General features: G+C 45.9%; 1 protein-coding gene across 1 annotated transcript in view; it reads left to right on the top strand.

Annotated features, from left to right (window-relative positions):
- Positions 1-20,585, top strand: part of LOC120053914 — a 171,480-nt gene that overhangs the window by 25,596 nt on the left and 125,299 nt on the right. Inside the window, exons 11-15 of the mRNA XM_039001224.1 lie at positions 7,228-7,301; positions 8,322-8,378; positions 12,166-12,300; positions 16,656-16,832; positions 17,164-17,361. Coding sequence (XP_038857152.1) covers positions 7,228-7,301; positions 8,322-8,378; positions 12,166-12,300; positions 16,656-16,832; positions 17,164-17,361 — 641 coding nt within the window. The remainder of the gene's footprint in view (positions 1-7,227; positions 7,302-8,321; positions 8,379-12,165; positions 12,301-16,655; positions 16,833-17,163; positions 17,362-20,585) is intronic.

Raw genomic sequence — 20,585 nt, forward strand, 5'->3', positions numbered from 1 at the left:
CTATATCAACAATGGACTAATGAAACAAATACCAGTTTGGTGGAATTTTCCTGTAAGACCAATGGATTTATTCAGAAATGCAGACTTTCATAAAGGGTACATTGGTGGCTCGGGAAGTGCACTGTCTAGCACTCGTTCCGTGCACCGGTGTAATTAGTGAAAGGACATCCCTAAACCCTCGGGAGTGTACATGTAACTGTGACAGGATGATAAGGTGGACACGAAGACAGGGCATTTTAAACTACCATCCTAATAGATACATACTCCACTGTCCTGCAGTCCAATGAGTTCACCCTCCCTCCTGCCATCTGCAGGCCAATGAGTTCAACCTCCCTCCTGCCATCTGCAGTCCAATGAGTTCAACCTCCCTCCTGCCATCTGCAATCCAATGAGTTCAATCTCCCTCCTGCCATCTGCAGTCCAATGAGTTCAACCTCCCTCCTGCCATCTGCAATCCAATGAGTTCAACCTCCCTCCTGCCATCTGCAGTCCAATGAGTTCAACCTCCCTCCGGCCATCTGCAGTCCAATGAGTTCAACCTCCCTCCTGCCATCTGCAATCCAATGAGTTCAACCTCCCTCCTGCCATCTGCAGTCCAATGAGTTCAACCTCCCTCCTGCCATCTGCAGTCCAATGAGTTCAACCTCCCTCCTGCCATTTCTAATTACCATCCAGCATCAGAGGGGAAGATTAATATGACAAATTTGTTTACTACTCTATACAGTAATTTTCAAAAAGTCTCGGGGAAAGCATCCAAAGATCTATCAACTAATTTCCTGTGACTTCTCAGAGGCTTGCTGCATTGGTCACTTCCTTGGCCATTGGTCAGTTGAGTGTGTGACAGAGGTGATTTAGAAGAGGTTGAGTCACCGTGGAACTCTTATCTCTCCTGGACTCTTTGTTTCATTACACCGGTTAGGGAGAGGGATACAACACCCTCTGAGCTAACTGGAGACTGCTAACCTTGTAAAGTGAGCGGTCTGATTTCACACACACGCACGCACTGGTGTTATCCCTCACGTACAGTCTGCTTGACTTGTCGTACTTGGATGGCCTAGTACAGTGTCTTCAGAAAGTATTCACACCCCTGGACTTTTTACATGTTTTGCTGTGTTACAGCCTGAATTTAAAAAAATGTATTAAACATATTTTTTTGTCTACACACAATACCGCATAATGAAAACATGCTTTTATAAATTCTTGCAAATTTATTGGAAATAAAATACAGAAATCTGATTTACATAAGTATTCACACCCCGAGTCAATACATGTTAGAATCAACTTTGGCAGCGATTACAGCTGTGAGTATTTCTGGGTAAGTCTCCAAAAGCTTTGCACACTTTGATTGTACAATATCTGCACATTATTCTTCAAGCTCTGTCAAGTTGGTTGTTGATCATTTCTAGACAGCCATTTTCAAGTCTTGCCAAAGATTTTCAAGCCGATATAAGTCAAAACTGTAACTAGGCCACTCGGGGACATTCAATGTCCTCTTGGTAAGCAACTGTATATTTGGCCTTGAGTTGTAGGTTATTGTCCTGCTGAAAGACGAATTTGTCTCCCAGTGTCTGTACAGCAGGGATCATCAACTATACGGAACAAAAATATAAGCGCAACATGCAACAATTTCAACAATTTTACTGAGTTACAGTTCATATAATAAAATCAGTCAATTGAAATAAAGGAATTAGGCCCAAATGTATGGATTCCACATGACTGGGAAGCGGCGCAGCCATGGGTTAGGCATAGACCCACCCACTGGGGAGCCAGGCCCAGCCAGTCAGAATAATTACACTTTGAATGTTGTATCAATACACCCAGTCACTACAAAGATACAGGCATCCTTTCTAACTCAGTTGCCGGAGAGGAAGGAAACCACTCAGGGATTTCACCATGAGGCCAATCGTGATTTTAAAACCAAGTTTAATAGCTGTGATAGAAGAAAACAATGGAGGATGGATCAACAAGATTGTAGTTACTCCACAATACTAATCTAAATGACAGACGGAAAAGAAGGAAGCCTGTACAGAATAAAAATATTCCAAAACATGCATCCTGTTTGCAATAAGGCACTAAAGTAATACTGCAAAAAAATGTGTCAAAGAAATGTACTTTTTGTCCTGAATACAAAGCATTATGTTTGGGGCAATCCAACACATCACTGAGTACCCACTCTTAAAATGTTCAAACATGGTGGTGGCTGCATCATAATAGGGGCATGCTTGTAATCAGCAAAGACTAGGGAGTTATTTTAGGATAAAAATAAACAGAATAGAGCTAAGGATAGGCAAAATCCTAGAGGAAAACCTGGATCAGTCTGCTTTCCAACAGACACTGGGAGACAAATTCACCTTTCAGCAGGACAATAACCCAAAACACAAGGCCAAATATACACTGGAGTTGCTTACAAGATGACATTGAATGTTCCTGAATGGCCTAGTTACAGTTTTGACTTAAGAATCTATAGCAAGACTTGAAAATGGCTGTCAAGCAATGATCAACAACCAACTTGACAGAGCTTGAAGAGTTTAAAACAGAATAATGTGCAAATATTGTACAATCCAGGTGTGCAAAGATCTTAGACTCACAGGTGTAATCGCTGCCAAAGGTGATTCTAACATGTATTTACTCAGGGGTGTACAAAAATAAATGTGCACTAAATGTTTTACTTTGTCATTATGGGCTATTGTCTGTAGATGGGTGTGACAAATTCAGTCTGCAACAACAAAATGTGGAATAAGTCAAGGGGTATGAATACTTTCTGAAGGCACTGTACAAGTCTCCCCTTTTCATATGTGTCTGGTGTTAGCTAGTTACTGGATGGAACAAAATAAGGTTATGATTTTGTAATGAGATGTTCGACGATCAGGTGTCCACATACTGTTGTTCATGTAATGTATGTTTTTCTCATTTAAAGGTGATAACTAGGGAAGTACCACCTGAAGCAGAAATACACGAGTTCTGTCCCAAATGGTAGTAAGTGCCAGGCGCACCGATTTGAGTGTGTCAAGAACCACAAAGCTGCTGAGTTTTTACACGCTCAACAGTTTCGTGTGTATATCAAGAATGGTCCACCACCGAAAGGACATCCAGCCAACTTGACACAACTGTGGGAGGCATTGGAGTCAACATGAGCCAGCGTCCCTGTGGAACGCTTTCAACACCTTGTAGAGTCCATGCCCCGAGTGCAACTCAATATTAGGAAGGTGTTCCTAATGTTTTGTACACTCAGTGTATAGTGCACTTATTTTGAATAGAGCCCTATGGGCTCAAAGTAGTGCCCTAGGGAATAGGGTGCCATTTGGGACAAATACATGCTTTGTTATACAGTGGGGCAAAAAAGTATTTAGTCAGCCACCAATTGTGCAAGTTCTCCCACTTAAAAAGATGAGAGAGGCCTGTAATTTTCATCATAGGTACACTTCAACTATGACAGACAAAATGAGAGAAAAAAAATCCTGAAAATCACATTGTAGGATTTTTAATGAATTTATTTGCAAATTATGGTGGAAAATAAGTATTTGGTCAATAACAAAAGTTTATCTCAATACTTTGTTATATACCCTTTGTTGGCAATGACAGAGGTCAAACGTTTTCTGTAAGTCTTCACAAGGTTTTCACACACTGTTGCTGGTATTTTGGCCCATTCCTCCATGCAGATCTCCTCTAGAGCAGTGATGTTTTGGGGCTGTTGCTGGGCAACACGGACTTTCAACTCCCTCCAAAGATTTTCTATGGGGTTGAGATCTGGAGACTGGCTAGGCCACTCCAGGACCTTGAAATGCTTCTTACGAAGCCACTCCTTCGTTGCCCGGGCGGTGTGTTTGGGATCATTGTCATGCTGAAAGACCCAGCCACGTTTCACCTTCAATGCCCTTGCTGATGGAAGGAGGTTTTCACTCAAAATCTCACGATACATGGCCCCATTCATTCTTTCCTTTACACGGATCAGTCGTCCTGGTCCCTTTGCAGAAAAACAGCCCCAAAGCATGATGTTTCCACCCCCATGCTTCACAGTAGGTATGGTGTTCTTTGGATGCAACTTAGCATTCTTTGTCCTCCAAACACGACGAGTTGAGTTTTTACCAAAAAGTTCTATTTTGGTTTCATCTGACCATATGACATTCTCCCAATCTTCTTCTGGATCATCCAAATGCTCTCTAGCAAACTTCAGACGGGCCTGGACATGTACAGGCTTAAGCAGGGGGACACGTCTGGCACTGCAGGATTTGAGTCCCTGGCAGCGTAGTGTGTTACTGATGGTAGGCTTTGTTACTTTAGTCCCAGCTCTCTGCAGGTCATTCACTAGGTCCCCACGTGTGGTTCTGGGATTTTTGCTCACCGTTCTTGTGATCATTTTGACCCCACGGTGTGAGATCTTGCGTGGAGCCCCAGATCGAGGGAGATTATCAGTGTTCTTGTATGTCTTCCATTTCCTAATAATTGCTCCCACAGTTGATTTCTTCAAACCAAGCTGCTTACCTATTGCAGATTCAGTCTTCCCAGCCTGGTGCAGGTCTACAATTTTGTTTCTGGTGTCCTTTGACAGCTCTTTGGTCTTGGCCATAGTGGAGTTTGGAGTGTGACTGTTTGAGGTTGTGGACAGGTGTCTTTTATACTGATAACAAGTTCAAACAGGTGCCATTAATACAGGTAACGAGTGGAGGACAGAGGAGCCTCTTAAAGAAGAAGTTACAGGTCTGTGAGAGCCAGAAATCTTGCTTGTTTGTAGGTGACCAAATACTTATTTTCCACCATAATTTGCAAATAAATTCATAAAAAATCCTACAATGTGATTTTCTGGATTTTTTTCTCTCATTTTGTCTGTCATAGTTGAAGTGTACCTATGATGAAAATTACAGGCCTCTCATCTTTTTAAGTGGGAGAACTTGCACAATTGGTGGCTGACTAAATACTTTTTTGCCCCACTGTATGTATTAGAATCATTGAAAGTTGAAGAGGTTAGAAACTGATTCTAGTCCATTCCACTGCAGAACAACTGTTGGCTGATGTCCACATGGAGGTTTTCAGTGAGTCCATTCTTAACTGAAGCGCTGATGTGGGCTTTTTAGTTTTTACTGTAGTTCAGTGTAGTGGCACAATGAGCTGTCAATCACGTAGAACAATGCATGTCTGAACCATTGACATTCGCAGTACATTACACAACACATTTGCAAAAAAATCTCTTATGGTAGTGCCACTGTGCCAGTACAGTAACTTAACACTTGAACCAGTCTGATTGTGCTTGTCCACCCTGGCTCCCACGTCCACCCTGGATCCCACGTCCACCCTGGATCCCACGTCCACCCTGGATCCCACGTCCACCCTGGATCCCACGTCCACCCTGGCTCCCACGTCCACCCTGGCTCCCACGTCCACCCTGGATCCCACGTCCGCCCTGGATCCCACGTCCGCCCTGGATCCCACGTCCGCCCTGGATCCCACGTCCGCCCTGGATCCCACGTCCGCCCTGGCTCCCACGTCCGCCCTGGCTCCCACGTCCGCCCTGGCTCCCACGTCCGCCCTGGCTCCCACGTCCGCCCTGGATCCCACGTCCGCCCTGGATCCCACGTCCGCCCTGGATCCCACGTCCGCCCTGGATCCCACGTCCGCCCTGGAGCCCACGTCCGCCCTGGAGCCCACGTCCGCCCTGGCTCCCACGTCCGCCCTGGCTCCCACGTCCGCCCTGGCTCCCACGTCCGCCCTGGCTCCCACGTCCGCCCTGGATCCCACGTCCGCCCTGGATCCCACGTCCGCCCTGGCTCCCACGTCCGCCCTGGCTCCCACGTCCGCCCTGGATCCCACGTCCGCCCTGGATCCCACGTCCGCCCTGGAGCCCACGTCCGCCCTGGAGCCCACGTCCGCCCTGGCTCCCACGTCCGCCCTGGCTCCCACGTCCGCCCTGGCTCCCACGTCCGCCCTGGCTCCCACGTCCGCCCTGGCTCCCACGTCCGCCCTGGATCCCACGTCCGCCCTGGATCCCACGTCCACCCTGGCTCCCACGTCCACCCTGGATCCCACGTCCACCCTGGATCCCACGTCCACCCTGGCTCCCACGTCCACCCTGGCTCCCATGTCCAGCTGTTCTCTTTCTTTCTTTCTCTCTTGTTTCTCTCTCTCCCTTCCCTCTATTTTTCTTTGCTAACTGACTGAAATGTATTGTAAATATTTAGGGTGTGTGTATTATATTCATCAGGGATGCCCATTAGCTGTTGCCAAGGCAGCTACTCTTCCTACGGTACGAACACATTAAGGCACTTACGTCACTTCCAACTTTGTGGCAACAGTTGGGGTGGGTGTGTGTGTTCATGCGTGTCTTCCGCCTGGCCCACAGATGTTCCTTCCTTCTTGACATCCCAAAATCATGTATTAGGATATTTATTCAGTGAAACGTTGGAGAGGAATTGCGCAACGGTGCGGGGTTAGCCATGTTAATTAATCAGGTACAGTACTGGAGCTCATGTCACAAGCCTTTGAGTTTTTACACACTGGGCTGACAGAAAGCGAGAGAGACACACCATGTAGAACTCAAACGGTTCCATGTGTGTGGGGAGTGGTTGTGGTCAGTCCAAGGGAGCTAGCTCTGAGGAGTTTCTCTTTACATCTTTACACTGGTAATGAACACGCAGCGTAAAATAATTTCTCCTTCATGTCCTGCTGCTGATTTCCCCCCAGGTTCACTGTAAAAAGTCCTACAGTACAGTTGTGGGGGAGCAGAAATCATGTCTGTCTCATTACTTCCTGGATCACAATCAGCAATATTGTTACCCTGTCAGTGTCCCAGGGTTGACTTCTCACTCAGTTAAGCTTAAAGGGAAATTCTGCCACTTTTCAACATCATGTTCATCACCTCCAGCAACAAACCAGTGTCTACGTAGAGTATGTGAAAACAGCAGGTTTCTATAATCTGTGGTTAAAAATATAAGAAGCATGGTCCTAAAAAAACTGCTTCTCTGTGACAGGATTAAAAGTAAAAAACGATGATTTTCAAAACCTGCAATGATTTCTTAGCTCAAACGAGGTTTTTGCTTGTTTGAACTTTTGCTGATTTCTACATATGTGTTGACGCTGGTATTGTGCTGGGGATGATGAAAGTGAGGTTGTAAAGTGGTGGAATTGCCCTTAACAGCGAAGTTCCATTTAAAATACAATTGAACATGTTTTGTGTTGTTCCTCACGTCCCAGAGTTATTAACATGTGCATTGACGCTGTCCTTGTGTCTTACAGGTGTGGAGGAGATATCTCTGTCTGAGCTGAAGGACAAATGGGAGCAGTCTCTGGGGCAACAGTACGATGTTCTGGTGAGATTCTAACTGACAGCAGGAAATGAACATATGGACAGAATACCAACACACCATAGACAAGCTCAGAGAAATCAGTCATGTCAAATCAGTAACAGTTTGATTTGATATCAAGCAAGGTTTGATCATCCCATAGGGAAGGAATTATATAATTAAGCAATAAGCCACGAGGGGTTGTGGTATATGGCCAATATACCACAGCTAACATGCTGACCAGACCGCTCGCACTCCCGCTATCACGCGCATGTTGATTTTGTCCACCCACACCAGACGCGATTAGAACACATGTTTATATATCAAAATGAACTCTGAACCAACTTTATTAATTTCCGTCAATTTAGCTAGCTAGCTTGCTGTTGCTAACTAATTTGTCCTGGGATATAAACATTGGGTTGTTATTTTACCAGAAATGCACAAGGTCCTCTACTTCGACGAGTTTGTTTCTAGTAATCTTTCTTCCTTCAGGCTTCTTCTTGGGATTTTATATGATGGTTGCAACCAATTTTAAGGTGCATTACCACCACCAACTGGACTGGAGTGTAAACCTTAGTTAATATTTCAATCACCCACGTGGGTATATGCTCCTAAAATACAATGAGGAGATGGGAGAGGCAGGACTTGCAGCGTGTCAAGCGTCACAAATAGAACCAAGTTCTATTTTAAGTTCTATTTTAGCGCCTGGCTATGCAGATGCTTGTTGACGCGCGCGATCAGTGTGGGTGCAATGATTGAATAACATGTATGTGTACATTTATTTTGCAATGCTTATGCACGCGTCAGCATGTAAGGGCTGTTCTTGACGCGGATACAGCCCATAGCCGTGGTATATTGGCCATATACCACAAACCCACGAGGTGCTATTATTGCTATTATAAATTGGTTACCAATGAACAGTAAAAATAAATGTTTTGTCATACCCGTGGTATACCGTCTGATATACCACGGCTTTCAGCCAATCAGCATTCAGGGCTCAAACCACCCAGTTTATAATGACCATTGTTTGTGTGTTTTCCCTCCCAGGTGGTTGAACTGGACCCTGTTATTGAAGATGATGCTGAACTACAGAATTACTCCAAGGTGACCACCAGTTACCATCAAATATTAGAGCTTAATGCTTATGCCACACAGTTCCCTTTGACAAAACCACCCCAGTTATCACAGGGATGTTAAAGAATGGCGCCGGAGGGGGATGGCTGCCGTTTTACGGGCACCCAACCAACTGTGCTATTTTGTGTGTTTTCTCACATTGTTTGTAACTTATTTTGTACATAATGTTGCTGCTACCGTCTCTTATGACCGAGAAGAGCTTCTGGACATCAGAACAGCAATTACTCACCTCGAACTGGATGAAGATATTTTCCTTTAATGAGTCTGACGCAAAGGACATACTGTTTCTCCGAGACCAGGCCCAAATCCCCGTCATTCGCGTGAAGAACAGACGGAGGTACAGGGGTTGGAGATCGGTGTGCCTTGTGAAAATTTGTTGGTGAGTGGGTAAGAATAAACTGGATGAGGTCCGTTCGAGACTATCCTACCAGCGGGACATTAAAACTGTGATATCTTATGGTTCGCCAAGTCGTGGCTGAACGACGATACGGATAATATACAGTTGGCTGGGTTTTCCATGCACTGGCAGGACAGAACAGCTACGTCCGGTAAGATGAGGGGTGGTGGTGTGTGTTTATTTGTCAATAACAGCTGGTGCGCGATGTCTAATATTAAGCCTCAAGGTATTGCTTGCCTGAGGTAGAGTACTTAATGATAAGCTCGGTTTGTTATTTTTGATTAAAACAAAACCATTATTCATTAAATACGAATACCGAACTTGTTTTTGCGTGGATTCCACAAAGCGGTTAGCTTTTAACAGCTAGGACCGCTATTTCTTGTCCTGGAATCCTGCTTAACAGACAGGTTGAAGCCTGCTTGACAGAGACGATAAGCTGCTAGCCATCAAGCTAACTAAGTTGCTACCAGATGAGTTTAGCAATGGAGCCCTCTTTGTCTGAAGAAATAAATCAACGGTTTCTGCGCTGTAGGAGATGTATCTACTACGCTTTGTTTCTGGACAAACTGGATCACTCAGAGTTCCGATGTGGCAATTGTTTGCTTGCCGAGGATTATAGACTTGAGGTGGCTTCCTTGATCACACAGGTCACCAGCGTACGTAAGAAACTGGGGGAAACGCAGAGTGGAACTTTTACATTTTCAACGCTGGTGGGTGGACGGCGTTCGCGCATGTTGGATGCAAACAACAAATATTTTGGCCGTCCTGGATCTTCCTGCACCTTCATCGCTGGGTGTGCCTGTGTCTTGCCGGCCGCAGTGCCTACTACTATGATTTTGAAGTCGATATCGCCAACCTTCCGTCCCTGCTCTGGATCGAGCGGGGCGTCTCCATCTGCCGGAGGACTGCACCAGGAGAAATGGGCTCAAGTTATCCTTCTTCTCGCCCGTCCATAAAGGGTTCTCTGAATTCTGTGAAGCAAGGGTGTGGGCGGATTTCCTTGTCATTCTTGCCAGCTGTGATTTTGGGCAGCTCCATGGTAACTAATGTGACTGTTCCTGGTGCAAAAACGATGTCCTATCCCGGAGCTCGAGTAAAGGACATGTGGGTTTTAATGACATGAAGGGTAGCCCTGAACAGTTGAAACTGGATTTTAAAGGGCCGATTGACTCTCTGCTAGACACTAACAAAAGACCCATCTGGCCCTGTGCCCTCTCTGAATCAAGGCATTAAATGCTTAAGCAGGATTATTTCTCTTCACAACTGGCTATGTGATTATTGCAGCTCAATGGGTATAACTTTTGTTGACAATTTCAATACCTTTTGGAAACAAAACACGTTTTATAAGGAGGATGGGATCCACCCAAATCATTTGGGTTCCTGGATCCTTTCACAGCATTTTAACGCTGTGTTGAGACAATGATTTATCAATGACCCAAGCCCAGCCCAGCTAATCCCTACCATTGTGATGTGGAGTTGTCATAATGCTTCAGCAAATGTACATTACACCAGAGGCATTGGTAGACACAATCTTCCCAGTAACGCAATGAAAACAAGTAAGCATCCCTGAAGAAAAGTGCTCACAATAGCCCACTTTAACATATAGGCTTAAGAAACAAGGTTCATGAAATCAATAATTTGCTAGCATAGGCTGCTGCTGTAAAAATGTATGTGTAATGGCTTTACACCCTCTGCAATATTGTGGATAAAGAGTTACCTGTCTAACAGAACACAGAGGATGTTCTTTAATGGAAGCCTCTCCAACATAATCCAGGTAGAATCAGTTATTCCCCAGGGCAGCTGTCTAGGCTCCTTACTTTGTTCAATCTTTACTATTGACATGCCACTGGCTTTGAGCATTATTTCAAATCAAATCAAACTTTATTTGTCACATGCGCCGAATACAGTATGTGTAGACCTTACCGTGAAATGCTTACTTGCAAGCCCTTAACCAACAGTGCAGTTCAAGAAAGAGTTAAGAAAATATTGACCAAATAAACTAAGGTAAAAATAAAAAGTAACACAATAAAATAACAGTAATGAGGCTATATACAGGGGATACTGGTACCGAGTCAATGTGCGGGGGTACAGGTTAGTCAAGGTAATTTGTACAGTTAGGTAGGTGTGAAGAGACTATGCATAGATAATAAACAGATTGATTTGGGACAAATCATTCACTAAACCCTAAACTTCACTAAACCCTAAAATCAACTAAATCTTGTAATAAATCATGTGGAAATTGAGCAAGTTGAGGTGACTAAACTGCTTGGAGTAACCCTGAATTGTAAACTGTCATGGTCAAAGCTAATTGATACAACAGTAGCTAAGATGGGGAGAAGTCTGTCCATAATAAAGCGCTACTCTGCATTCTTAACAACACTATCAACAAGGCAGGTCCTACAGGCCCTGGTTTTGTCGCACCTGGACTACTGTTCAGTCATGTGGTCAGGTGCCACAAAACGGGACTTTTTTTGCAATTGGCTCAGAACAAGGCAGCACGGCTGGCCCTTGGATATACACAGAGAGCTAATATTAATAATATGCATGTCAATCTCTCCTGGCTGAAAGTGGAGGAGAGATTGACTTCATCACTACTTGTATTTATGAGAGGTATTGACATGTTGAACTCACAGAGCTGTCTGTCTAAACTACTGGCACACAGCTCGGACACCCAAGCACACCCCACAAGACATGCCACAAGAGGCCTCTTCACAGTCCCCAAGTCCAGAACAGACTATGGGAGGCGCACAGTACTACATAGAGGCATGACTACATGGAACTCTATTTCACATCAGGTAACTGATGCAAGTAGTAAAATTTTATTTATAAAACATATAACAAACATTTTATGGAACAGCCGGGACTGTGAAGCAACACAAACATAGACACATGCATACACACACACACACACGATAACATACGCACTATACACACACATACACATGGATTTAGTACTGTGGATATGTGGTAGTGGTGGAGTAGGGGCCTGAGGGCACACAGTGTGTTGTGAATGTATTGTAATGTTTTTATAATAGTTTTTACACTGCTGCTACTCACTGTTTATTATCTATGCATAGTCACTTTACCCCTACCTACATGTACAAATTACCTCAACTAACCTTTACCCCCGCATACTGACTCGGTATATAGCCTCAGTATTGTTCTTTTATTGTGTTACTTTTTATAAAAATTTTATAAAATTGTACTTTCGTTTATTTAGTAAATATTTTCTTAACTCTATTTCCTGAACTGCATTGTTGGTTAAGGGCTTGTAAGTAAGCATTTCACGGTAAGGTCTACACCTGTTGTATTCGGCGCATTTGATTTGATAATAAAGTATTCTATTCTTTTCTATCCTAGCTGCTACCCATCCACACCATGCGTCTGGGGGTGGAGTTGGACTCGTTTGACGGCCACCACTACATCTCCTCTGTGGCCCCAGGGGGCCCTGTGGCCAAACACGGCCTCCTGAGACCAGAGGACGAACTACTAGAGGTACTGGACAGGCATCGAACAACAACACACCGCACAACACACATACAACATTGTCCTTGTCTAAATGCATACAAAGTAACCAAACCATGACATTTAATAATGGATGGGATATAGCATAAAGATCAGTAAGTGATAGATAACCCGTGATCTGCCAGTCATAATGCATTGGTTATACATGCAGGCTTTACCTGGCGGAACCTCAAAATTATGGTAGCACACATTTAATGTGTCATAACTTAAAATCATTTCCTAGTATATTTTGTTCCCTATCACCTTGAGCCTGTCCAATGACCTTGGTGGTCAGGCGATGTCCCTGGCTCCAGTTCAGATGTAGCTGTGACTGGAGGGGGTTAGTTAGACCTGTGTCTAATGTACACTACGGGGGAACTCTGGGCTGTTGTATTTTCTGTTGTTCATTAGGCTTTTGCATTATAGGTGTGTGTGTTTGTCTATATGAGTTTGTGGTTGGGGGAGTGTGTGTGTTTGTCTATATGAGTGTGTGGTTGGGGGAGTGTGTGTGTTTGTCTATATGAGTGTGTGGTTGGGGGAGTGTGTGTGTGCGTACATACTCCTGTGAAGAGGGGTTAGCAGGCTAACCGAGGCCATCTGTACGTCAGACCCCTGCCTCCCTCGCCCCCTCTGTGCCACCCCCTGTGCACCCCTACCCCTCTTCCTGCCCGCTCCCTCTTCCTGCCCGCTCCCCTCCCTGGCACGGCTTGGTGCAGATTCACCACTGTGCCCTCAGCCTGTTGCTGTTGGCAGTCGTGGCAGAAGCAACCACCATGGTACTGTGGCACACACAGGACAGGAATACTCTGGGAGAGGAGGAGAGGAGAGCGAGGAGGGGAGGGAGGCTAGTTTGTAGAGCTCCAAATGTATCGCTAGATTCATGTTTTAAATGCCCGAAGGTATAGCTCAATTTTATGTCAGGCTTCGTCACATCCCCAACCCTGCATACTGGTACACACACATTTTCTGAGCCGCAGTCTCCCGGTAAGATGGCAGGCCCCTAAACCTTAGTGGAGGTGGCCAGGTCTTCCCTACATCTCTGGGCAGATGGCACGGAGCAGCCAGCGTCAGCCAGGCTCTCCAGATGCTCCTGCACATCCCGCTCCATTAAACAGCAATCAAGAGGCCCAGCGGCTCCCTGAGTCCCCTCACTGAGAATAGGGCTATACCACTGGGTTGGCCCCTCTGATCTCACACACACACGCGCACACACACATGCATGATCACGAGCACACACACACACACACACACAGGCGCGTGTACAGACACACACACAGGCGCAAGTACCAACACACACCCTCCTCCGGGCTACTATATCTCTCTTGGTTCACTTCATTAACAGTGAGATAACCTTTGTTGGGAATTGTTGAAGTCACAAATTGACTCCATTAGCTTCTGATGTCTTACACTACATGATCAGAAGTATGTGGACACCTGCTCGTCGAACATCTCATTCCAAAATCATGGGCATTAACATAGAGTTGGTCCCCCCCTGCTGCTATAACAGCCTTCACTCTTTTGGGATGCCGTTCCACTAGATGTTGGAACATTGCTGCGGGGACTTGTTTCCATTCAGTGACGAGCATTAGTGAGGTCGGGCACTGATTTTGTGCAATTAGGCCTGGCTTGCAGTCGGCGTTACAATTCATCCCAAAGGTCTTCGATGGGGTTGAGGTGAGGGCTCTGTGCAGGCCGGTCAAGTTCTTACACACCGATCTCGACGAAACATTTCTGTATGGACCTTGCTTTGTGCACGGAGGCATTGTCATGCTGAAAGAGGAAAGGGCCTTCCCCAAACAATTGTCACAAAGTTGGAAACACAGTATCGTCTAGAATGTCATTGTATGCTGTAGCATTAAGATTTCCCTTCACTGGAACTAAGGGGCCTAGCCCGAACCATGAAAAACAGCACCAGACCATTATTCCTCCTCCACCAAACTATACAGTTGGCACTATGCATTGGGGCAGGTAGCTTTCTCCTGGGATCCGCCAAACCAAATTTGTCCATCGGACTGCCAGATGGCTCCAGAGAATGCGTTTCCGCTGCTCCAGAGTCCAATGGCGGCGAACTTTACACCACTCCAGCCGACGCTTGTTATTGCGCTTGGTGATGTTAGGCTTGTGAATCTGCTCGGCCATGGCAATCCATTTCATGAAGTTCCCAACTAAGTTATTGTGCTGACGTTGTGTCCAGAAGCAGTTTGGAATTTGGCAGGGAGGACAGACGATTCTTACGCGCTACGCGCTTCAGCACTTACCGGTCCCGTTCTGTGAGCTTGGGTAGTCTACCACTTCGCGACTGAGCCGTGGTTTCTCCTAGACGTTTCCACTTCACAATAACAGCACGTACAGTGGACAGGGGCAGGTCTAGAAAGGCAGAAATGTGACGAACTGACTTGTTGGAAAGGTGCCATCCTATTATGGTGCCACGTTGAAAGTCACTGATCTATTTAGTAAGGCCATTCTACTGCCAATGTTTGTCTATGGAGATTGCATGGCTGTGTGCTCAATTTTTATACACCTGTCAGCAATGGGTGTGGCTGAAATAGCCGTATCCACTAATTTGAAGGCGTTTCCACATACTGTTGTATGTACGGTACCAGTCAAGAGTTTGGACACACCTACTCATTCAAGGGTTTTTGTTATTTGTACTATTTTCTACATTGTTGAATAATAATGAAGACACCAAAACTATGAAATAACACATATGGTATCATGTAGTAACCAAAAAGTGTTAAACAAATCAAAATATATTTTAGATTCTTCAAAGTAGCCACCCTTTGCCTTGATGACAGCTTTGCACACTCTTGGCATTCTCTCAACCAGCTTCATGAGGTAGTCACCTGGAATGCATTTCAATTAACAGGTGTGCCTTGTTAAAAGTTAAGTTATGGGATTTCTTTCCTTAATGCGTTTGAGCCAATCTGTTGTGTTGTGACAAGGTAGCGGTGGTATAGAGAAGATAGTGTATATTATAGCAAGAACAGCTCAAATAAGCATTACTTTAAGACATGAAGGTCAGTCAATCCAGAAAGTTTCAAGAACTTTGAAAGTTTATTCAAATACAGTCGCAAAAACCATCAAGCGCTATTATGAAACTGGCTTTCATGAGGACCGTCACAGGAAAGGAAGACCCAGAATTACCTCTGCTGCAGAGAATAAGTTCATTAGAGTTACCAGTCTCAGAAATTGCAGCCAAAATAAATGCTTTATTCAAGTAACTGACACATCTTAAGTTCAGAGGAGACTGCGTGAATCATGCATTTATTGTCGAATTGCTGCAAAGAAACCACTACTAAAGGACACCAATAAGAAGAAGACTTGCTTGGGCCAAGAAACACGCACAATGGACATTAGACCGTGAAAATCTGTCCTTTGAGATTTTTGGTTCCAACCGCCGTGTGTTTGTGAGATGCAGAGTAGGTGAACGGATGATCTTTGCACCGTGAAGCATGGAGGAGGAGGTGTGATGGTTTGGGGGTGCTTTGCTGGTGACACTGTCAGTGATTGATTTAGAATTTAAGGCACACTTAACCAGCATGGCTACCACAGCATTCTGCAGTGATACACCATCCCATCTGGCTTGTGCTTAGTGGGACTATCATTTTGTTTTTCAACAGAACAATGATCCAACACACCTCCAGGCTGTGTAAGGGCTATTTGACCAAGGAGGAGAGTGATGGAGTGCTGCATCAGATGACCTGGCCTCCACGATCACCCGACCTCAACCCAATTGAGATGGTTTGGGATGAGTTGGACCGCATAGTGTGCTCAGCATATGTGGGAACTCCTTCAAGACTGTTGGAAAAGCATTCCAGGTGAAGCTGGTTGAGAGAATGCCAAGAGTGTGCAAAGCTGTCATCAAGGCAAAGGATGGCTGATAGAATCTAAAATTTAAAATATATTTTGATTTGTTTAACACTTTTTTGGTTACTACATGATTCCATATGTATTATTTCATAGTTTAGATGTCTTCACTATTATTCTACAATGTAAAATGAGTAGGGTGAGTAGGTGAATGAGTAGGTGTGTTCAAAGCTTTTGAATTGTACTGTATAGTGTATCTTCCCTTTTGAAACTGGTCACCAGCCAAAAGTTGGCTGTGTATTTACTCTAAGTGAAATGTGTGTGTGTGTGTGTGTGTGTGTGTGTGTGTGTGTGTGTGTGTGTGTGTGTGTGCACACTGTGCAGGTGAATGGCGTGCTTTTCTGTGTGTCTGCCTTGTGCAGGAGATAGAGCACCTCTGTGTGTTATTGTGTTTATGATATCTTAAGGGAATTTCCTGTACGCTACATGTGAATTGTGTTTGTGTCGCTGTACGTGCTTACGTGTGTCTCTGTCTACAGGTAAACGGGGTGCAGCTGTACGGCAAGTCGAGGCGCGAGGCGGTTGCGTTCCTTCGTGAGGTTCCCCCTCCCTTCACCCTGGTGTGCTGCAGACACCTGACAGAGGAGAACTCAGACTACCAGCCTGACCGGGACGATGAGTGGCGCTCGCCCAGCACCGCTGCCAGCCTCTCTGAGGTCAGGACACACATTCAGACAGTCACACACACACACACACACACACACACACACACACACACACACACACACACACACACACACACACACACACACACACACACACACATATGTAAGCACACACATGCATGTACACACACACACATACATACGTATGATAGCCATGCTGCATGTCCTTACTGTGTGTAATGTAGCCGATGACAGTTGCCAGGTGACAGTCAGTGTTGTAGCATGATGTACTGCAGTACAACACATATACGTTTTTATCTGGTAAAGATGTTCCGGAACCTAAAATATCCTGTCTTAACCGTGTTCCTCTTTCACCCAGCAGGACCAAGCCACCCTAAAGGAGATCTCAGAGGAGGAGCAAGCGCCCACATACCCCAGCCACCAGAAGGAGAAAGTGCATGAGGAAGGAGAAGAGGAGGAGGATGAAGAGGGAGAGCTGGCTCTGTGGTCCCCAGACATCCAGTTGTTGGAGCTGGAGAAGAGAGAGAGAGGCCTGGGCTTCAGCATCCTAGACTACCAGGTAGGGAGAGAGAGAGAGGCCTGGGCTTCAGCATACCAAACTACCAGGTTGGGAGAGAGAGAGAGGCCTGGGCTTCAGCATCCTAGACTACCAGGTAGGGGGAGAGAGGCCTGGGCTTCAGCATCCTAGACTACCAGGTAGGGAGAGAGAGAGAGGCCTGGGCTTCAGCATCCTAGACTACCAGGTAGGGGGAGAGAGGCCTGGGCTTCAGCATCCTAGACTACCAGGTAGGGAGAGAGAGAGAGAGGCCTGGGCTTCAGCATCCTAGACTACCAGGTAGGGGGAGAGAGAGGGAGGCCTGGGCTTCAGCATCCTAGACTACCAGGTAGGGAGAGAGAGGGAGGCCTGGGCTTCAGCATCCTAGACTACCAGGTAGGGGGAGAGAGAGAGGCCTGGGCTTCAGCATCCTAGACTACCAGGTAGGGGGAGAGAGAGAGGCCTGGGCTTCAGCATCCTAGACTACCAGGTAGGGAGAGAGAGGGAGGCCTGGGCTTCAGCATCCTAGACTACCAGGTGGGGAGAGAGAGACCTGGGCTTCAGCATCCTAGACTACCAGGTGGGGAGAGAGAGGCCTGGGCTTCAGCATCCTAGACTACCAGGTGGGGAGAGAGAGACCTGGGCTTCAGCATCCTAGACTACCAGGTGGGGAGAGAGAGAGAGGCCTGGGCTTCAGCATCCTAGACTACCAGGTGGGGAGAGAGAGAGAGGCCTGGGCTTCAGCATCCTAGACTACCAGGTAGGGAGAGAGAGAGAGGCCTGGGCTTCAGCATCCTAGACTACCAGGTGGGGAGAGAGAGACCTGGGCTTCAGCATCCTAGACTACCAGGTGGGGAGAGAGAGACCTGGGCTTCAGCATCCTAGACTACCAGGTGGGGAGAGAGAGGCCTGGGCTTCAGCATCCTAGACTACCAGGTGGGGAGAGAGAGGCCTGGGCTTCAGCATCCTAGACTACCAGGTGGGGAGAGAGAGGCCTGGGCTTCAGCATCCTAGACTACCAGGTGGGGAGAGAGAGGCCTGGGCTTCAGCATCCTAGACTACCAGGTGGGGAGAGCGAGAGAGGCCTGGGCTTCAGCATCCTAGACTACCAGGTGGGTAGAGAGAGGCCTGGGCTTCAGCATCCTAGACTACCAGGTAGGGAGAGAGGCCTGGGCTTCAGCATCCTAGACTACCAGGTGGGGAGAGGGAGGCCTGGGCTTCAGCATCCTAGACTACCAGGTAGGGAGAGAGAGGCTCTGCCCCTCGCACTCACCTGTCTTGTCTCTGCTTTCTACTCTTTCTGCCTCTTCTTCTCCTTCTCATCTCCTTCGCTCTCTTTCATTCCTGTTAGGGTAGGGTGGTATCCAGATGTTTTTATCGTCATACCGTCCTTCTCTCATCCCGGGATTTACGATATTACCAGCTTAGTACACAAGGAGGCGCCCAAAAAATACATAAAAGCCCATTTGACGTCTATTTACCAGAATGCTAAAAGAATTAGCACAAGTAATAGCACATTTCCATAGAGGTTGCTCGTTTAATATGCTAACGAGCGCAAACAAATGTTTTTTAGTTTTTTTTGCAAAGACATTAAGTTATGCCTATATACAGTGGGGAGAACAAGTATTTGAAACACTGCCGATTTTGCAGGTTTTCCTACTTACAAAGCATGTAGAGGTCTGTAATTTTTATCATAGGTACACTTCAACTGTGAGAGCCGGAATCTAAAATCAAAATCGAAAATCCAGAAAATCATATTGTATGATTTTTAAGTAATGAATTTGCATTTTATAAGTATTTGATCACCTACCAACCAGTAAGAATTCCGGCTCTCACAGACCTGTTAGTTTTTCTTTAGAAAGCCCTCCTGTTCTCCACTCATTACCTGTATTAACTGCACCTGTTTGAACTCGTTACCTGTATCAAATACTTGTTCTCCCCACTGTAGGTAGGAGCTACCGAATGTCATTTTTGGTGAGTTTGGACATTTACAAGAGAATGTGAACGAGAGACATTGTGCAAATGAGCAGTACTGGCTCTGGAGCAGCACGTGTACAGTTTCAACTGTATTGATGGTATTGAAAAAGCATCCCGTGTGCGGTATATATGGTATATCGCCAAAGCCTAATTCCTGTTTCTTTTCTCTCACTCTCGCTCTCTCTCCCTCCTCCCTATCCCTCTTTCTCCCTCTATTCCTCCTCCTCCCTCTCTTCTAATTTGGGGAGAAATATGAACTGGAGGGAGAACGTGAGAGCTTGATCCCCATACCAACAGCAGTGACCCTTGCAAAGGGCCAGGTGGTTTTACCAGGAAATAAACAAAGAACATTTTCTGGGAAAATAAACAAAGAAGTTGATAATAGATGGAGCCTGGGGTGAGGAGGGGTAGAATGAGGGTGGAGGAGTCTCAAAGGGACTGTCTGAGTTCTATATGTGACCACAGTGGGGGAGGGAGTGGGCTGAAGCAGACTAAAGCCTGGTTCATATTCATGACGGCAGACTAAAGCCTGGTTCATTTTCATGACGGCAGACTAAAGCCTGGTTCATTTTCATGACAGCAGACTAAAGCCTGGTTCATTTTCATGACGGCAGACTAAAGCCTGGTTCATTTTCATGACGGCAGACTAAAGCCTGGTTCATATTCATGACGGCAGACTAAAGCCTGGTTCATTTTCATGACGGCAGACTAAAGCCTGGTTCATTTTCATGACAGCAGACTAAAGCCTGGTTCATTTTCATGACGGCAGACTAAAGCCTGGTTCATTTTCATGACGGCAGACTAAAGCCTGGTTCATATTCATGACAGCAGACTAAAGCCTGGTTCATTTTCATGACGGCAGACTAAAGCCTGGTTCATTTTCATGACGGCAGACTAAAGCCTGGTTCATTTTCATGACGGCAGACTAAAGCCTGGTTCATTTTCATGACGGCAGACTAAAGCCTGGTTCATTTTCATGACGGCAGACTAAAGCTTGGTTCATTTTCATGACGGCAGACTAAAGCCTGGTTCATTTTCATGACGGCAGACTAAAGCCTGGTTCATTTTCATGACGGCAGACTAAAGCCTGGTTCATTTTCATGACGGCAGACTAAAGCCTGGTTCATTTTCATGACGGCAGACTAAAGCCTGGTTCATTTTCATGACGGCAGACTAAAGCCTGGTTCATTTTCATGACGGCAGACTAAAGCCTGGTTCATTTTCATGACGGCAGACTAAAGCCTGGTTCATTTTCATGACGGCAGACTAAA

The sequence above is a fragment of the Salvelinus namaycush genome, chromosome 9, assembly GCF_016432855.1.
Source record: "Salvelinus namaycush isolate Seneca chromosome 9, SaNama_1.0, whole genome shotgun sequence".
NCBI classification, from domain to species: Eukaryota; Metazoa; Chordata; class Actinopteri; order Salmoniformes; family Salmonidae; genus Salvelinus; species Salvelinus namaycush.